Source organism: Haliotis cracherodii, unplaced genomic scaffold, assembly GCF_022045235.1.
Source record: "Haliotis cracherodii isolate W230 unplaced genomic scaffold, xgHalCrac1.p SCAF_10, whole genome shotgun sequence".
Classification (NCBI taxonomy): Eukaryota; Metazoa; Mollusca; class Gastropoda; order Lepetellida; family Haliotidae; genus Haliotis; species Haliotis cracherodii.
In genome coordinates this window covers 59,260,242-59,276,263 of record NW_027266265.1, presented here as the reverse complement: position 1 = coordinate 59,276,263, position 16,022 = coordinate 59,260,242, and the positions used below count along the sequence as shown (strand labels likewise).

At 36.1% G+C, this 16,022-nt stretch overlaps 1 protein-coding gene across 1 annotated transcript in view; it reads left to right on the top strand.

The window, feature by feature from the left end:
* The window catches only part of LOC139453942 (uncharacterized), a 33,395-nt gene that overhangs the window by 463 nt on the left and 16,910 nt on the right, over positions 1-16,022 (top strand). The window contains exons 2-23 of the mRNA XM_071235384.1: positions 1,608-1,709; positions 2,313-2,333; positions 2,504-2,536; positions 3,230-3,250; positions 3,720-3,774; positions 4,009-4,085; positions 4,830-4,862; positions 5,362-5,382; positions 6,160-6,217; positions 7,043-7,098; positions 7,483-7,503; positions 7,798-7,864; positions 8,206-8,261; positions 8,960-9,026; positions 10,531-10,586; positions 11,285-11,351; positions 11,696-11,751; positions 12,450-12,516; positions 12,858-12,913; positions 13,612-13,678; positions 15,183-15,238; positions 15,937-16,003. Coding sequence (XP_071091485.1) covers positions 1,608-1,709; positions 2,313-2,333; positions 2,504-2,536; positions 3,230-3,250; positions 3,720-3,774; positions 4,009-4,085; positions 4,830-4,862; positions 5,362-5,382; positions 6,160-6,217; positions 7,043-7,098; positions 7,483-7,503; positions 7,798-7,864; positions 8,206-8,261; positions 8,960-9,026; positions 10,531-10,586; positions 11,285-11,351; positions 11,696-11,751; positions 12,450-12,516; positions 12,858-12,913; positions 13,612-13,678; positions 15,183-15,238; positions 15,937-16,003 — 1,180 coding nt within the window. The remainder of the gene's footprint in view (positions 1-1,607; positions 1,710-2,312; positions 2,334-2,503; positions 2,537-3,229; positions 3,251-3,719; positions 3,775-4,008; positions 4,086-4,829; positions 4,863-5,361; positions 5,383-6,159; positions 6,218-7,042; positions 7,099-7,482; positions 7,504-7,797; positions 7,865-8,205; positions 8,262-8,959; positions 9,027-10,530; positions 10,587-11,284; positions 11,352-11,695; positions 11,752-12,449; positions 12,517-12,857; positions 12,914-13,611; positions 13,679-15,182; positions 15,239-15,936; positions 16,004-16,022) is intronic.

Genomic DNA, 16,022 nt, shown 5'->3' with positions numbered 1-16,022 from the left:
AAGGTGTTAGGATCTACACCGAAACGTCGTACTAATTGTAATAAAGAAGTTGTTCATCGTCTTACTTCATCACACCAACTTCTAAATGCCACTGAAAGTTGTGATATATATGTCGGCCCTACAACCTGTATGCGGTCCATATTATCTATATGTGGGATCCATATCTTGTAGGCAGTCCATATGACCTGTATGTTGGCCTCACAACCCATGTGTAGTCCATATGACCTATATGTTGGCCTCACAACCCATGTGTAGTCCATATGACCTGTATGTTGGCCCCACAACCCATGTGTAGTCCATATGACCTGTATGTTGGCCCCACAACCCATGTGTAGTCCATATGACCTGTATGTTGGCCTCACAACCCATGTGTAGTCCATATGACCTGTATGTTGGCCCCACAACCCATGTGTAGTCCATATGACCTATATGTTGGCCTCACAACCCATGTGTAGTCCATATGACCTGTATGTTGGCCTCACAACCCATGTGTAGTCCATATGACCTGTATGTTGGCCCCACAACCCATGTGTAGTCCATATGACCTGTATGTTGGCCTCACAACCCATGTGTAGTCCATATGACCTGTATGTTGGCCTCACAACCCATGTGTAGTCCATGTGACCTATATGTCGGCCCTACAACCTATGTGTAGTCAATGTGATCAATATGTGTTAGAAAACAGTTTCTTGCAGCTGTTTAGAAAGCGTTTATTGGATTGTAACAAACAGAGTATGCAGATGAAAATATAAGAGGTGTGGATAATTAAGGTATTATTCACACGTCAAGATATTATTGGATATGGAATATTAGATTACAGCTTTCAGAAATAGAGACCATAGACGTATGCTGTAGCTGTTGAGATTAAGTGAATTGCCCATACGGAGTTATCTGGGCAGAAGAGATGATATTGTTTATTCACAACGCTATTGCCGGCTATGTAACAATGGTTGTATTGAAGACGAAGTCCATTTTGTGTTTGTCTGCCCGTTTTACGCATCATTAAGACAAACTTATATTGATGTAAGATTATATAACAATCTATGTATCAATACTTTTAGCAATCTCTTAAATAGCCAAAATGACTGTATACTCAGAAATGTAGCTAAGTTTTTGAAGGAAGTTCTATTATTACGTACAAAGACCTAATATTGTACCCTTAGTATTGTTTCCAATGTAAATTGCCTCAATTGTGTGTTATTATATATAATTGAAATGTACATGGACCTATGGCCTCCCATACATTAAGAAACATATATATAGATGATATATATATATAGATATATGTTGGCCCCACAACCAATGTGTAGTCCATATGATCCACATGTCGGCCCCAAAACGTGTATTGTGAGCCTTCTGTATAAACAGAGTTCATTGTGTCAATACTTTTAAAAGGATACTGTAACATGTATATTTCCGATATACAAATATGGTTTCACCACTTCCTATAACATTTGTTTGTACTATTAACTTGGTCCATCTCACGCTTTTGCGTCATTACTATTTGGTCCATTGTCCTTACAATGTATATTATCTAGCGTGTGAAAGTTTGGAACGCAAGAATGATTGTTATTATAGTAGGTGTGTCCGCTTGTTTATCACTGCAGCGATCTCAGAAGTTGAGAAGGAGCTGCAGAGTCTGTTCCACAAGCTGGGGAGGAGGAACTTCCTCGACACCCTGAAGTCTGGTTTCGAGAAGTTCGGACAAGGTAAGCAACTGTGGACAAGGAACGCTCTGAGGTCACACGTAAATGGTTCAAACCAGCTTTTTGCTGCATCCCAGTCTTTTGTTAGAACGTGCATCACAGTCACTTACTGCTGCATGGAAGCCTCAACATTCACTGTCAGCTGCAAATGTCCAGTCAAATACATTACAGTGCATTAACGCTGCCTGGTCTATGCAGCTAGAAATGTCTCAAAATAAGGGAACCAGTTTCTGCTTTAACCAGATCTGGTATAGATATCTAAATGTGTGTCTGTCTGTAAACTAGTATTGCTAATAGTTATGAGAGGAGGGACTTCAAAATTCAAGAAACGTTCTCCACTAATGGGAGAATGAGTCTATAGTGGAGGCAAATTCCTGAGGTTGGATTGAGACATCTTCCATTTTGTGTTTTTCATTTTACCCAGCACAGTCCAGTGTTTTTAATCCAAGCTGTACTCTTTGCAATCGTTCCTTGTCAGACTTAAGACCTATATGAATGTCAACATGACAAGAAAACTTCATAGTCCATACTGTTCTATGTTTATTTTGTCAAAATGCAAAACGAAATGTTTGCTTGAATACATGATTTGATATTTTTTTATTTCAGATATCCAAAACTTTGGCCACCGTGAGTGTTGTGTGCTATTGTGTTTATATCTATTATGCATTGTTCCAATCAGAAACATGTAGTGAGTAGTCATTTGACGTGTAACAACTGCATTGTGGCCCATATAGTTTCTAACATATTCCCTTATGTTGAGACATGAGAACTCACAAACCACACATTTTCCCTTGCAGAAGCACTACCTGTGTTGGAGCAGGTCGGGAAAGGTAAATATATATGCAGTAAGATACACAAAATATACAACATAAAACAAAGATGTTAAAAAAACTTCAACGATATACTCACCGCTAAAAATAAATGCGAATACCATACATGTTGTTTAATATATAAAGACTTACTTAAGTTCAAGAGATACTAGATTGGTTCGATGCACAAACGAACATTCTGGTATGTTGTGTGAATCAATGCTTATGAACGCATCACATGTGACGTCATAGAACCATGAGACGAGATGCAACATTTCTCTCGTGCAGGATTAGCGTGTAACGTTTGGAATCCACGTGATAAGAACTCTGTGGTAAGACTTGTCATTAACTGACACACATTGGAAACTTCTCTTTTTAACGTACATACTTCTCTATAAGTTTCTATGTTTCGCGGGGTTTTTTGGCGGTGAGTATATAATCAGAATCGTTCAATGGACTCTGCAACTACTACAGATTTGTTTTAATCATGGACATTCTTTTTATCGCCTATATTTGAGAGTAATTATAACATACGTGTGCCAAAGCATTTTTTAACGGAAAATACACGCTCGATCAATCAGTGTCTGTTATCCACTGGGATGCGAGGGAGGTATATTTACCTCTGTAGGAGGTCAAAGGTTTAACGATCAGCTTTTGCTTATGTTATTCTGGCAGCTTATCTATTTATAATGTTGCTTTGGTCTTTTATTACAGATCTTCTGCCAACTTTGGAGAGTAAGTACATTCCATAGCACCTGTCTTCATCTAATGCGTTATGTACATGTCAGCTTCACAACATCGCATTAATAACATCTTCTGGTGGATTAACATATCATGATCATGATAACATATTCCGATGTTTGGTTAGAAAATCAACTCTTGACCTTTAAAAGGAAACGCGCTACACCCAGGTTCCCCCTAAGCTCGGGTAACCTCCTGAGCCTTCCTAACCCACTGTGACACTGGGGATAGCAATAAACGACATTAGATAATAGATTCTAGACAAAGTAGACACTATTTATGTATAGCAACTTCTTTAATACTGTAAAGGCGACGTTTCGATATAGATCCTTATACCGTTGTCAAGCAAGACTCTAGTTGTTATCCATAAATTGTGCCTACTTTGTCATCCGTCAACTTCTAAGTAATACCTATCAAACAATTCAATATATTCTAGGTAATATGTATGGTATCGTTCTGACAGAGTTGGCCCCGACACTGATCAACACAGCAGTCACAGCTCTTGGAAGAAGAGATGTGTAAGTTCAAAACATAGCTTTAAAGATAATGCGTCATACACAAAGATAAAAAATAAAAATTATTCGCACAAAAAAGGACCAAAAACCTAATTGTAGCAACCATTGGGTGAGAAATATGTTTTGGTTGACTTTGTAAACCTTTTCTTTCAGTAAAGTAATAACCGCCTGTATTGAAGGAATAGTTATGTTCAGCGAGGTGTGAAGTAACAAGCTTTAATGTGTTCCTTTCAACAGTGAGAAAAAAAATATCTTTGATGACATCAAGAAAGGGCTGGAGACTGCCGGCAAAGCCATAGCTACTGCTGCCAAAAGTAAGATGCAGATTCACCATTACCTTGTCACATAGTATGACATGGACGCTTCAAATGAGTTTAGTCACAGATATGCACAATCGCATGAATACTTTACATTACACCCAGGGACAAAGAGATCACACTTCATGTATATGTTACGGTATCATCACTACCAACTTTCTCCATTCCATTTCAATACACCTTGATCATGAAGCATGAGAGTGAGTGATTGAGGTAGTGAGTGAGGTTTAACGCCGCTTTGAACAGTATTCCAGTTATGTTACGGCTTGAGGTGTTAGACGTTTACCACGTTTGTGAAACCAACGGGTATGGTGCTGACAAACCGAGAAAAATTATCGGGTTGAGTCGGGATTCGAACCCACGATCATAGGTTTTTAGGGTGCCCAATAGACGCAACGCTTCACAGCGAATTGCGATGCCTTAGACGAAGGGTCATCCGTGTTCCATGTAGCATGAGAACAAAATATATAAACTACAGACAATAATACATTTCACATAAAGATACATGGTGTGCATATCATTGCTAGGATAAAAAATATCGTGTGTAATTTGACTCTTCAGAATGATATTCCAACAAACAGGATTCAACCCAAGAGGATTTCCCAGTTTGTTTTGGGGCTCTCCGTGAGGCACTTATATTTCATAAGAACGTACTGCACACGCTATTAGAAAATGTTGAAAAGTGTTTAGTAGAACATGAAAATATATGCATATCATGAATAGCAAACATCTTTTGTCCAGATGCTCTGCCCGTCATCGAACAAGTCGGAAAAGGTCAGTTTCTACCTCAAATCATGATATAGGAGTTCTCTATTATAAAATTCAAACTTCAACGTTTGTTCGTTTGTTGTTTAACGCCGCACTCAGCAATATTCCAGCTATATGACGGCGGTCTGTAAATAATCGAATCTTGACCAGACAATCCAGTGATTGACATCATGAGCATCGATCAACGCAATTGGGATACGATGTCATGCATCAACTAAGTCAGCGAGCCTGACCATCCGATCCCGTTAGTCGATTCTTGAGCTCATTAAGACCTATTCTACCTCGGACCTTCACCGTATAATTGTTCATCACATTGTCCGAAATATTAAAATGAAGTTGTGTCAAGTGTAAGAAGGCACCAACGCCTGGGAATAATCAGTCTATAATCCGAAACAGAATCTATTAGGCATAACCGGCGTTAAAAGGCTGAGCAGATCCTGCGTTACCGGGCATTACAAAGTTTTAAAAGAAACACCATTTTACAAACATACTTCTTTTCTTTCAGAGGCGCTTCCAATTGCTGAAAGTGAGTTGTCTACATACACACACATACACTCACTCACACATACATACATACACACACATTCCCTAACACACACACACACTCTCTCACACACACACGCATTCGCATACACTCACCCACATTCTCTCACACTCACAGACTCTCACACTCACACACACGCTCACACTCATACACACTCTCACACTAACACACACACTCAAACTAACACACACGCTAACACACATTCACTCACACATTCTCACACACACACGCTCACACACGCTCTCTCAAACTAACACACATTCACTCACACACGCTCACACACACACTCTCAAACTAACACACACACGCTAACACACATTCACTCACACACACACGCTCACACACACGCTCTCTCAAACTAACACACACAAACTAACACACATTCACTCACACACTCTCTAGCTCACACCCACGCACTCTCAAACTAACACACAAACGCTCACCATACGCACTCTCAAACTAACACACACTCACTCAGAACCATGTACTTTAACATTATGTCCTTCCTGGCGATAACCAACTAACATGTTGGAGGGGACGATCTATTTGTACAGTTCACGTGCGTGAATACATCTGTATCTATTGTATGATGAAGCTAATAATCTGGTTAGTGGAAAGAACAATCAACATTTCACATCTATTTGTATTTGCTTCGACTCTTCCCACACATCAGACTCCCTTGACTGTGCCAGCGTCGATTTCCACGTTTGTCCACTTGACATGTGTTTGTAAAAGCCAAATAAACGGTCCATCTTTCAGAGGTTGCTCCAAGTCTTATCAGTGCCGGGCTAACTGCTCTTGTTGGAAAACGCGACATGTAAGTTGAATCTATGAATAATATTCCTCTTGCAACGACAAAACCCTCACCATACACATTATATGAGTGAGTGAGTGAGTGAGTGAGTGAGTGAGTGAGTGAGTGAGTGAGTGAGTGAGTGAAATGGGCTTCACACATTGTACCAATATCGGGAATCGAACCCGGGCCTTCGGCGTGACGAGCGAACACTTTAACCACTAGGCTACGCGACCGCCCCAAACATTATATGAAATGTCAATGAAAGAAAATAACCAGTCTTCATTATCCGCCGTAACAGATTCCATTTGGAGTAAAGGGCAAAACAGCTGTAAAAATGATATGAATGAAACAATGGAAATCAATGATGAAACCAGGTGTTTGCGATTAGGGTGAGCATGTCTTGCCCTACCGGTAGCACACGCCATTGAGCACCCGTATTTATTGCCTGACGCCGCACATCAGTAATCCTGCCATGGGACTGTACGGCAAAAGATATAGAAAAATCATACTCACTCACCCAATCACTCACTCGAGAAGTTGAGATTTCATATTTAAGAAGAATCATACCTGTATCTTGTACAAGAAATGTTTTCAAAGATTAAGCAAAACATGAATTGCTTTCGTGAATGTGTTTTCAGAATGAAAGTGATGTGTGAAACTTTTTGCGCTCAGATTTTCAACGAGCGCAAAAACATCATCGATGATTTCAAGAAAAACAGGAATACCTATTCTTGTTTCGGGATTACAGTACAAAACAGGTTCCAAATTCTCCGTTTTCGCCTAAAATGAAAATAACCCTTAAATAAACCAACAGTTATAAAAGAAACTTTCTGTTCTCAATTTCAGTGAGCGCAAAAACATCCTGGATACACTGAAGAACACTCTTAAAGATATTGGCAAAGGTTAGTAATATGAACTTATCGGTGAAATAAATACTAACAGTAATGATTTAAACACGTCATGCATATCGTGTATCAAGAAAGGTAGTATTACATATATATGATAGTTATTATTTAAAATGTTGAGTTTCACCAATTCAACTTGTGTGAAAACAAGGAACTGTTTGGAATGAAGAGATTGGCTTATTAGTATTATTATACCCATAACCAAAATGAGATAACGTTTAATGATTGATAAAATACATTAATGGCATCAACATGAAATAGATTCAACTGTTGGGGATTAAGCATAATACATAGGTCTCAAGAGGATAAGAGAAATGGTATGATTGTTGATGTACTAGTGTTCGAAGTGATCGTCTCACAGAGTTTCAATTTACTTTACAGAAGCAGTCCATGAAATTGAGAGTGAGTATGTTACTGTTCACTTCAAGCATACAAAAATAGTTTTGGGCAAACATCGTTAAAGATTCATTCTCTTGATAAAAGGTGATATCAGTCAACAATTGTTGCATTTACCAAATGATGTGACAATGTCGAGAAATCAGCAAGACACGACAAACAACCTGTCATGGCACCTGAAGTATATGCTTACAAATAATGGAAACATGGTGTTTTCCAATTCTACATGAAAAGAAAAAACATTTTTACTAGAATCATATTAATTTTGTTTGGAAATCTTAATATTCGAGTCCTTTCCAGATCTTGCACCAACACTCATCCAGAGCGCCCTTCCTACTCTTCTCGGTGGTCTTGGAAAACGTGATGTGTAAGTAATGTCCTGATATACTAAACATTAGTTTGATATCATATGCTTTTGCTTTTCAATTGATTTTTGATTATGAGTAACTCTGAGTAATAAAACAGCTATCACTCTCTCAGCCACGAAGAGCTATTCTTGTTTCGGGATTCCAGTAACGAATAAGGTCCAAATTCCCACATATTTGTTGAAAAGTCGACTAAGATTAAAATCGCCCTTATTTCTCACCAAAAAAAGGGAATAGAATCATGCTTGCTGTTCATCATGCTATCATTATCATTTTCCATTAGGAAGTCCTTTTCATTCACAAACCAACAGTTATAAAAGAAACTTTCTGTTCTCAATTTCAGTGAGCGCAAAAACATCCTGGATACACTGAAGAACACTCTTAAAGATATTGGCAAAGGTTAGTAATATGAACTTATCGGTGAAATAAATACTAATAGTAATGATTTAAACACGTCATGCATATCGTGTATCAAGAAAGGTAGTATTACATATATGTGATAGTTATTATTTAAAATGTTGAGTTTCACCAATTCAACTTGTGTGAAAACAAGGAACTGTTTGGAATGAAGAGATTGGCTTATTAGTATTATTATACCCATAACCAAAATGAGATAACGTTTAATGATTGATAAAATACGTTAATGGCATCAACATGAAATAGATTCAATTGTTGGGGATTAAGCATAATACATAGGTCTGAAGAGGATAAGAGAAATGGTATGATTGTTGATGTACTAGTGTTCGAAGTGATCGTCTCACAGAGTTTCAATTTACTTTACAGAAGCAGTCCATGAAATTGAGAGTGAGTATGTTACTATTCACTTCAAGCATACAAAAATAGTTTTGGGCAAACATCGTTAAAGATTCATTCTCTTGATAAAAGGTGATATCAGACAACAATTGTTGCATTTACCAAATGATGTGACAATGTCAAGAAATCAGCAAGAGAAGACAAACAACCTGTCATGGCACCTGAAGTATATGCTGACAAATAATGGAAACATGGTGTTTTCTAATTCTACATGAAAAGAAAAAACATTTTTACTAGAATCATATTAATTTTGTTTGGAATCTTAATATTCGAGTCCTTTCCAGATCTTGCACCAACACTCATCCAGAGCGCCCTTCCTACTCTTCTCGGTGGTCTTGGAAAACGTGATGTGTAAGTAATGTCCTGATATACTAAACATTAGTTTGATATCATATGCTTTTGCTTTTCAATTGATTTTTGATTATGAGTAACTCTGAGTAATAAAACAGCTATCACTCTCTCAGCCACGAAGAGCTATTCTTGTTTCGGGATTCCAGTAACGAATAAGTTCCAAATTCCCACATATTTGTTGAAAAGTCGACTAAGATTAAAATCGCCCTTATTTCTCACCAAAAAAAGGGAATAGAATCATGCTTGCTGTTCATCATGCTATCATTATCATTTTCCATTAGGAAGTCCTTTTCATTCACAAACCAACAGTTATAAAAGAAACTTTCTGTTCTCAATTTCAGTGAGCGCAAAAACATCCTGGATACACTGAAGAACACTCTTAAAGATATTGGCAAAGGTTAGTGATATGAACTTATCGGTGAAATAAATACTAATAGTAATGATTTAAACACGTCGTACATATCGTGTATCAAGAAAGGTAGTATTACATATATGTGATAGTTATTATTCAAAATGTTGAGTTTCACCAATTCAACTTGTGTGAAAACAAGGAACTGTTTGGAATGAAGAGATTGGCTTATTAGTATTATTATACCCATAACCAAAATGAGATAACGTTTAATGATTGATAAAATACATTAATGGCATCAACATGAAATAGATTCAACTGTTGGGGATTAAGCATAATACATAGGTCTGAAGAGGATAAGAGAAATGGTATGATTGTTGATGTACTAGTGTTCGAAGTGATCGTCTCACAGAGTTTCAATTTACTTTACAGAAGCAGTCCATGAAATTGAGAGTGAGTATGTTACTATTCACTTCAAGCATACAAAAATAGTTTTGGGCAAACATCGTTAAAGATTCATTCTCTTGATAAAAGGTGATATCAGACAACAATTGTTGCATTTACCAAATGATGTGACAATGTCGAGAAATCAGCAAGACACGACAAACAACCTGTCATGGCACCTGAAGTATATGCTTACAAATAATGGAAACATGGTGTTTTCTAATTCTACATGAAAAGAAAAAACATTTTTACTAGAATCATATTAATTTTGTTTGGAATCTTAATAATCGAGTCCTTTCCAGATCTTGCACCAACACTCATCCAGAGCGCTCTTCCTACTCTTCTCGGTGGTCTTGGAAAACGTGATGTGTAAGTAAATGTCCTGATATACTAAACATTAGTTTGATATCATATGCTTTTGCTTTTCAATTGATTTTTGATTATGAGTAACTCTGAGTAATAAAACAGCTATCACTCTCTCAGCCACGAAGAGCTATTCTTGTTTCGGGATTCCAGTAGCGAATAAGTTCCAAATTCCCACATATTTGTTGAAAAGTCGACTAAGATTAAAATTGCCCTTATTTCTCACAAAAAAAAGGGAATAGAATCATGCTTGCTGTTCATCATGCTATCATTATCATTTTCCATTGGGAAGTCCTTTTCATTCACAAACCAACAGTTATAAAAGAAACTTTCTGTTCTCAATTTCAGTGAGCGCAAAAACATCCTGGATACACTGAAGAACACTCTTAAAGATATTGGCAAAGGTTAGTGATATGAACTTATCGGTGAAATATATACTAATAGTAATGATTTAAACACGTCGTACATATCGTGTATCAAGAAAGGTAGTATTACATATATGTGATAGTTATTATTCAAAATGTTGAGTTTCACCAATTCAACTTGTGTGAAAACAAGGAACTGTTTGGAATGAAGAGATTGGCTTATTAGTATTATCATACCCATAACCAAAATGAGATAACGTTTAATGATTGATAAAATACATTAATGGCATCAACATGAAATAGATTCAACTGATGGGGATTAAGCATAATACATAGGTCTGAAGAGGATAAGAGAAATGGTATGATTGTTGATGTACTAGTGTTCGAAGTGATCGTCTCACAGAGTTTCAATTTACTTTACAGAAGCAGTCCATGAAATTGAGAGTGAGTATGTTACTATTCACTTCAAGCATACAAAAATAGTTTTGGGCAAACATCGTTAAAGATTCATTCTCTTGATAAAAGGTGATATCAGACAACAATTGTTGCATTTACCAAATGATGTGACAATGTCAAGAAATCAGCAAGAGACGACAAACAACCTGTCATGGCACCTGAAGTATATGCTTACAAATAATGGAAACATGGTGTTTTCTAATTCTACATGAAAAGAAAAAACATTTTTACTAGAATCATATTAATTTTGTTTGGAATCTTAATATTCGAGTCCTTTCCAGATCTTGCACCAACACTCATCCAGAGCGCCCTTCCTACACTTCTCGGTGGTCTTGGAAAACGTGATGTGTAAGTAAATGTCCTGATATACTAAACATTAGTTTGATATCATATGCTTTTGCTTTTCAATTGATTTTTGATTATGAGTAACTCTGAGTAATAAAACAGCTATCACTCTCTCATTCCACGAAGAGCTATTCTTGTTTCGGGATTCCAGTAACGAATAAGTTCCAAATTCCCACATATTTGTTGAAAAGTCGACTAAGATTAAAATCGCCCTTATTTCTCACCAAAAAAAAGGGAATAGAATCATGCTTGCTGTTCATCATGCTATCATTATCATTTTCCATTAGGAAGTCCTTTTCATTCACAAACCAACAGTTATAAAAGAAACTTTCTGTTCTCAATTTCAGTGAGCGCAAAAACATCCTGGATACACTGAAGAACACTCTTAAAGATATTGGCAAAGGTTAGTGATATGAACTTATCGGTGAAATAAATACTAATAGTAATGATTTAAACACGTCGTGCATATCGTGTATCAAGAAAGGTAGTATTACATATATGTGATAGTTATTATTTAAAATGTTGAGTTTCACCAATTCAACTTGTGTGAAAACAAGGAACTGTTTGGAATGAAGAGATTGGCTTATTACTATTATCATACCCATAACCAAAATGAGATAACGTTTAATGATTGATAAAATACATTAATGGCATCAGCATGAAATAGATTCAACTGTTGGGGATTAAGCATAATACATAGGTCTGAAGAGGATAAGAGAAATGGTATGATTGTTGATGTACTAGTGTTCGAAGTGATCGTCTCACAGAGTTTCAATTTACTTTACAGAAGCAGTCCATGAAATTGAGAGTGAGTATGTTACTATTCACTTCAAGCATACAAAAATAGTTTTGGGCAAACATCGTTAAAGATTCATTCTCTTGATAAAAGGTGATATCAGACAACAATTGTTGCATTTACCAAATGATGTGACAATGTCAAGAAATCAGCAAGAGACGACAAACAACCTGTCATGGCACCTGAAGTATATGCTGACAAATAATGGAAACATGGTGTTTTCTAATTCTACATGAAAAGAAAAAACATTTTTACTAGAATCATATTAATTTTGTTTGGAATCTTAATATTCGAGTCCTTTCCAGATCTTGCACCAACACTCATCCAGAGCGCCCTTCCTACTCTTCTCGGTGGTCTTGGAAAACGTGATGTGTAAGTAATGTCCTGATATACTAAACATTAGTTTGATATCATATGCTTTTGCTTTTCAATTGATTTTTGATTATGAGTAACTCTGAGTAATAAAACAGCTATCACTCTCTCAGCCACGAAGAGCTATTCTTGTTTCAGGATTCCAGTAACGAATAAGGTCCAAATTCCCACATATTTGTTGAAAAGTCGACTAAGATTAAAATCGCCCTTATTTCTCACCAAAAAAAGGGAATAGAATCATGCTTGCTGTTCATCATGCTATCATTATCATTTTCCATTAGGAAGTCCTTTTCATTCACAAACCAACAGTTATAAAAGAAACTTTCTGTTCTCAATTTCAGTGAGCGCAAAAACATCCTGGATACACTGAAGAACACTCTTAAAGATATTGGCAAAGGTTAGTAATATGAACTTATCGGTGAAATAAATACTAATAGTAATGATTTAAACACGTCATGCATATCGTGTATCAAGAAAGGTAGTATTACATATATGTGATAGTTATTATTTAAAATGTTGAGTTTCACCAATTCAACTTGTGTGAAAACAAGGAACTGTTTGGAATGAAGAGATTGGCTTATTAGTATTATTATACCCATAACCAAAATGAGATAACGTTTAATGATTGATAAAATACGTTAATGGCATCAACATGAAATAGATTCAATTGTTGGGGATTAAGCATAATACATAGGTCTGAAGAGGATAAGAGAAATGGTATGATTGTTGATGTACTAGTGTTCGAAGTGATCGTCTCACAGAGTTTCAATTTACTTTACAGAAGCAGTCCATGAAATTGAGAGTGAGTATGTTACTATTCACTTCAAGCATACAAAAATAGTTTTGGGCAAACATCGTTAAAGATTCATTCTCTTGATAAAAGGTGATATCAGACAACAATTGTTGCATTTACCAAATGATGTGACAATGTCAAGAAATCAGCAAGAGAAGACAAACAACCTGTCATGGCACCTGAAGTATATGCTGACAAATAATGGAAACATGGTGTTTTCTAATTCTACATGAAAAGAAAAAACATTTTTACTAGAATCATATTAATTTTGTTTGGAATCTTAATATTCGAGTCCTTTCCAGATCTTGCACCAACACTCATCCAGAGCGCCCTTCCTACTCTTCTCGGTGGTCTTGGAAAACGTGATGTGTAAGTAATGTCCTGATATACTAAACATTAGTTTGATATCATATGCTTTTGCTTTTCAATTGATTTTTGATTATGAGTAACTCTGAGTAATAAAACAGCTATCACTCTCTCAGCCACGAAGAGCTATTCTTGTTTCGGGATTCCAGTAACGAATAAGTTCCAAATTCCCACATATTTGTTGAAAAGTCGACTAAGATTAAAATCGCCCTTATTTCTCACCAAAAAAAGGGAATAGAATCATGCTTGCTGTTCATCATGCTATCATTATCATTTTCCATTAGGAAGTCCTTTTCATTCACAAACCAACAGTTATAAAAGAAACTTTCTGTTCTCAATTTCAGTGAGCGCAAAAACATCCTGGATACACTGAAGAACACTCTTAAAGATATTGGCAAAGGTTAGTAATATGAACTTATCGGTGAAATAAATACTAATAGTAATGATTTAAACACGTCGTACATATCGTGTATCAAGAAAGGTAGTATTACATATATGTGATAGTTATTATTCAAAATGTTGAGTTTCACCAATTCAACTTGTGTGAAAACAAGGAACTGTTTGGAATGAAGAGATTGGCTTATTAGTATTATTATACCCATAACCAAAATGAGATAACGTTTAATGATTGATAAAATACATTAATGGCATCAACATGAAATAGATTCAACTGTTGGGGATTAAGCATAATACATAGGTCTGAAGAGGATAAGAGAAATGGTATGATTGTTGATGTACTAGTGTTCGAAGTGATCGTCTCACAGAGTTTCAATTTACTTTACAGAAGCAGTCCATGAAATTGAGAGTGAGTATGTTACTATTCACTTCAAGCATACAAAAATAGTTTTGGGCAAACATCGTTAAAGATTCATTCTCTTGATAAAAGGTGATATCAGACAACAATTGTTGCATTTACCAAATGATGTGACAATGTCGAGAAATCAGCAAGACACGACAAACAACCTGTCATGGCACCTGAAGTATATGCTTACAAATAATGGAAACATGGTGTTTTCTAATTCTACATGAAAAGAAAAAACATTTTTACTAGAATCATATTAATTTTGTTTGGAATCTTAATAATCGAGTCCTTTCCAGATCTTGCACCAACACTCATCCAGAGCGCCCTTCCTACTCTTCTCGGTGGTCTTGGAAAACGTGATGTGTAAGTAAATGTCCTGATATACTAAACATTAGTTTGATATCATATGCTTTTGCTTTTCAATTGATTTTTGATTATGAGTAACTCTGAGTAATAAAACAGCTATCACTCTCTCAGCCACGAAGAGCTATTCTTGTTTCGGGATTCCAGTAGCGAATAAGTTCCAAATTCCCACATATTTGTTGAAAAGTCGACTAAGATTAAAATTGCCCTTATTTCTCACAAAAAAAAGGGAATAGAATCATGCTTGCTGTTCATCATGCTATCATTATCATTTTCCATTGGGAAGTCCTTTTCATTCACAAACCAACAGTTATAAAAGAAACTTTCTGTTCTCAATTTCAGTGAGCGCAAAAACATCCTGGATACACTGAAGAACACTCTTAAAGATATTGGCAAAGGTTAGTGATATGAACTTATCGGTGAAATATATACTAATAGTAATGATTTAAACACGTCGTACATATCGTGTATCAAGAAAGGTAGTATTACATATATGTGATAGTTATTATTCAAAATGTTGAGTTTCACCAATTCAACTTGTGTGAAAACAAGGAACTGTTTGGAATGAAGAGATTGGCTTATTAGTATTATCATACCCATAACCAAAATGAGATAACGTTTAATGATTGATAAAATACATTAATGGCATCAACATGAAATAGATTCAACTGATGGGGATTAAGCATAATACATAGGTCTGAAGAGGATAAGAGAAATGGTATGATTGTTGATGTACTAGTGTTCGAAGTGATCGTCTCACAGAGTTTCAATTTACTTTACAGAAGCAGTCCATGAAATTGAGAGTGAGTATGTTACTATTCACTTCAAGCATACAAAAATAGTTTTGGGCAAACATCGTTAAAGATTCATTCTCTTGATAAAAGGTGATATCAGACAACAATTGTTGCATTTACCAAATGATGTGACAATGTCAAGAAATCAGCAAGAGACGACAAACAACCTGTCATGGCACCTGAAGTATATGCTTACAAATAATGGAAACATGGTGTTTTCTAATTCTACATGAAAAGAAAAAACATTTTTACTAGAATCATATTAATTTTGTTTGGAATCTTAATATTCGAGTCCTTTCCAGATCTTGCACCAACACTCATCCAGAGCGCCCTTCCTACACTTCTCGGTGGTCTTGGAAAACGTGATGTGTAAGTAAATGTCCTGATA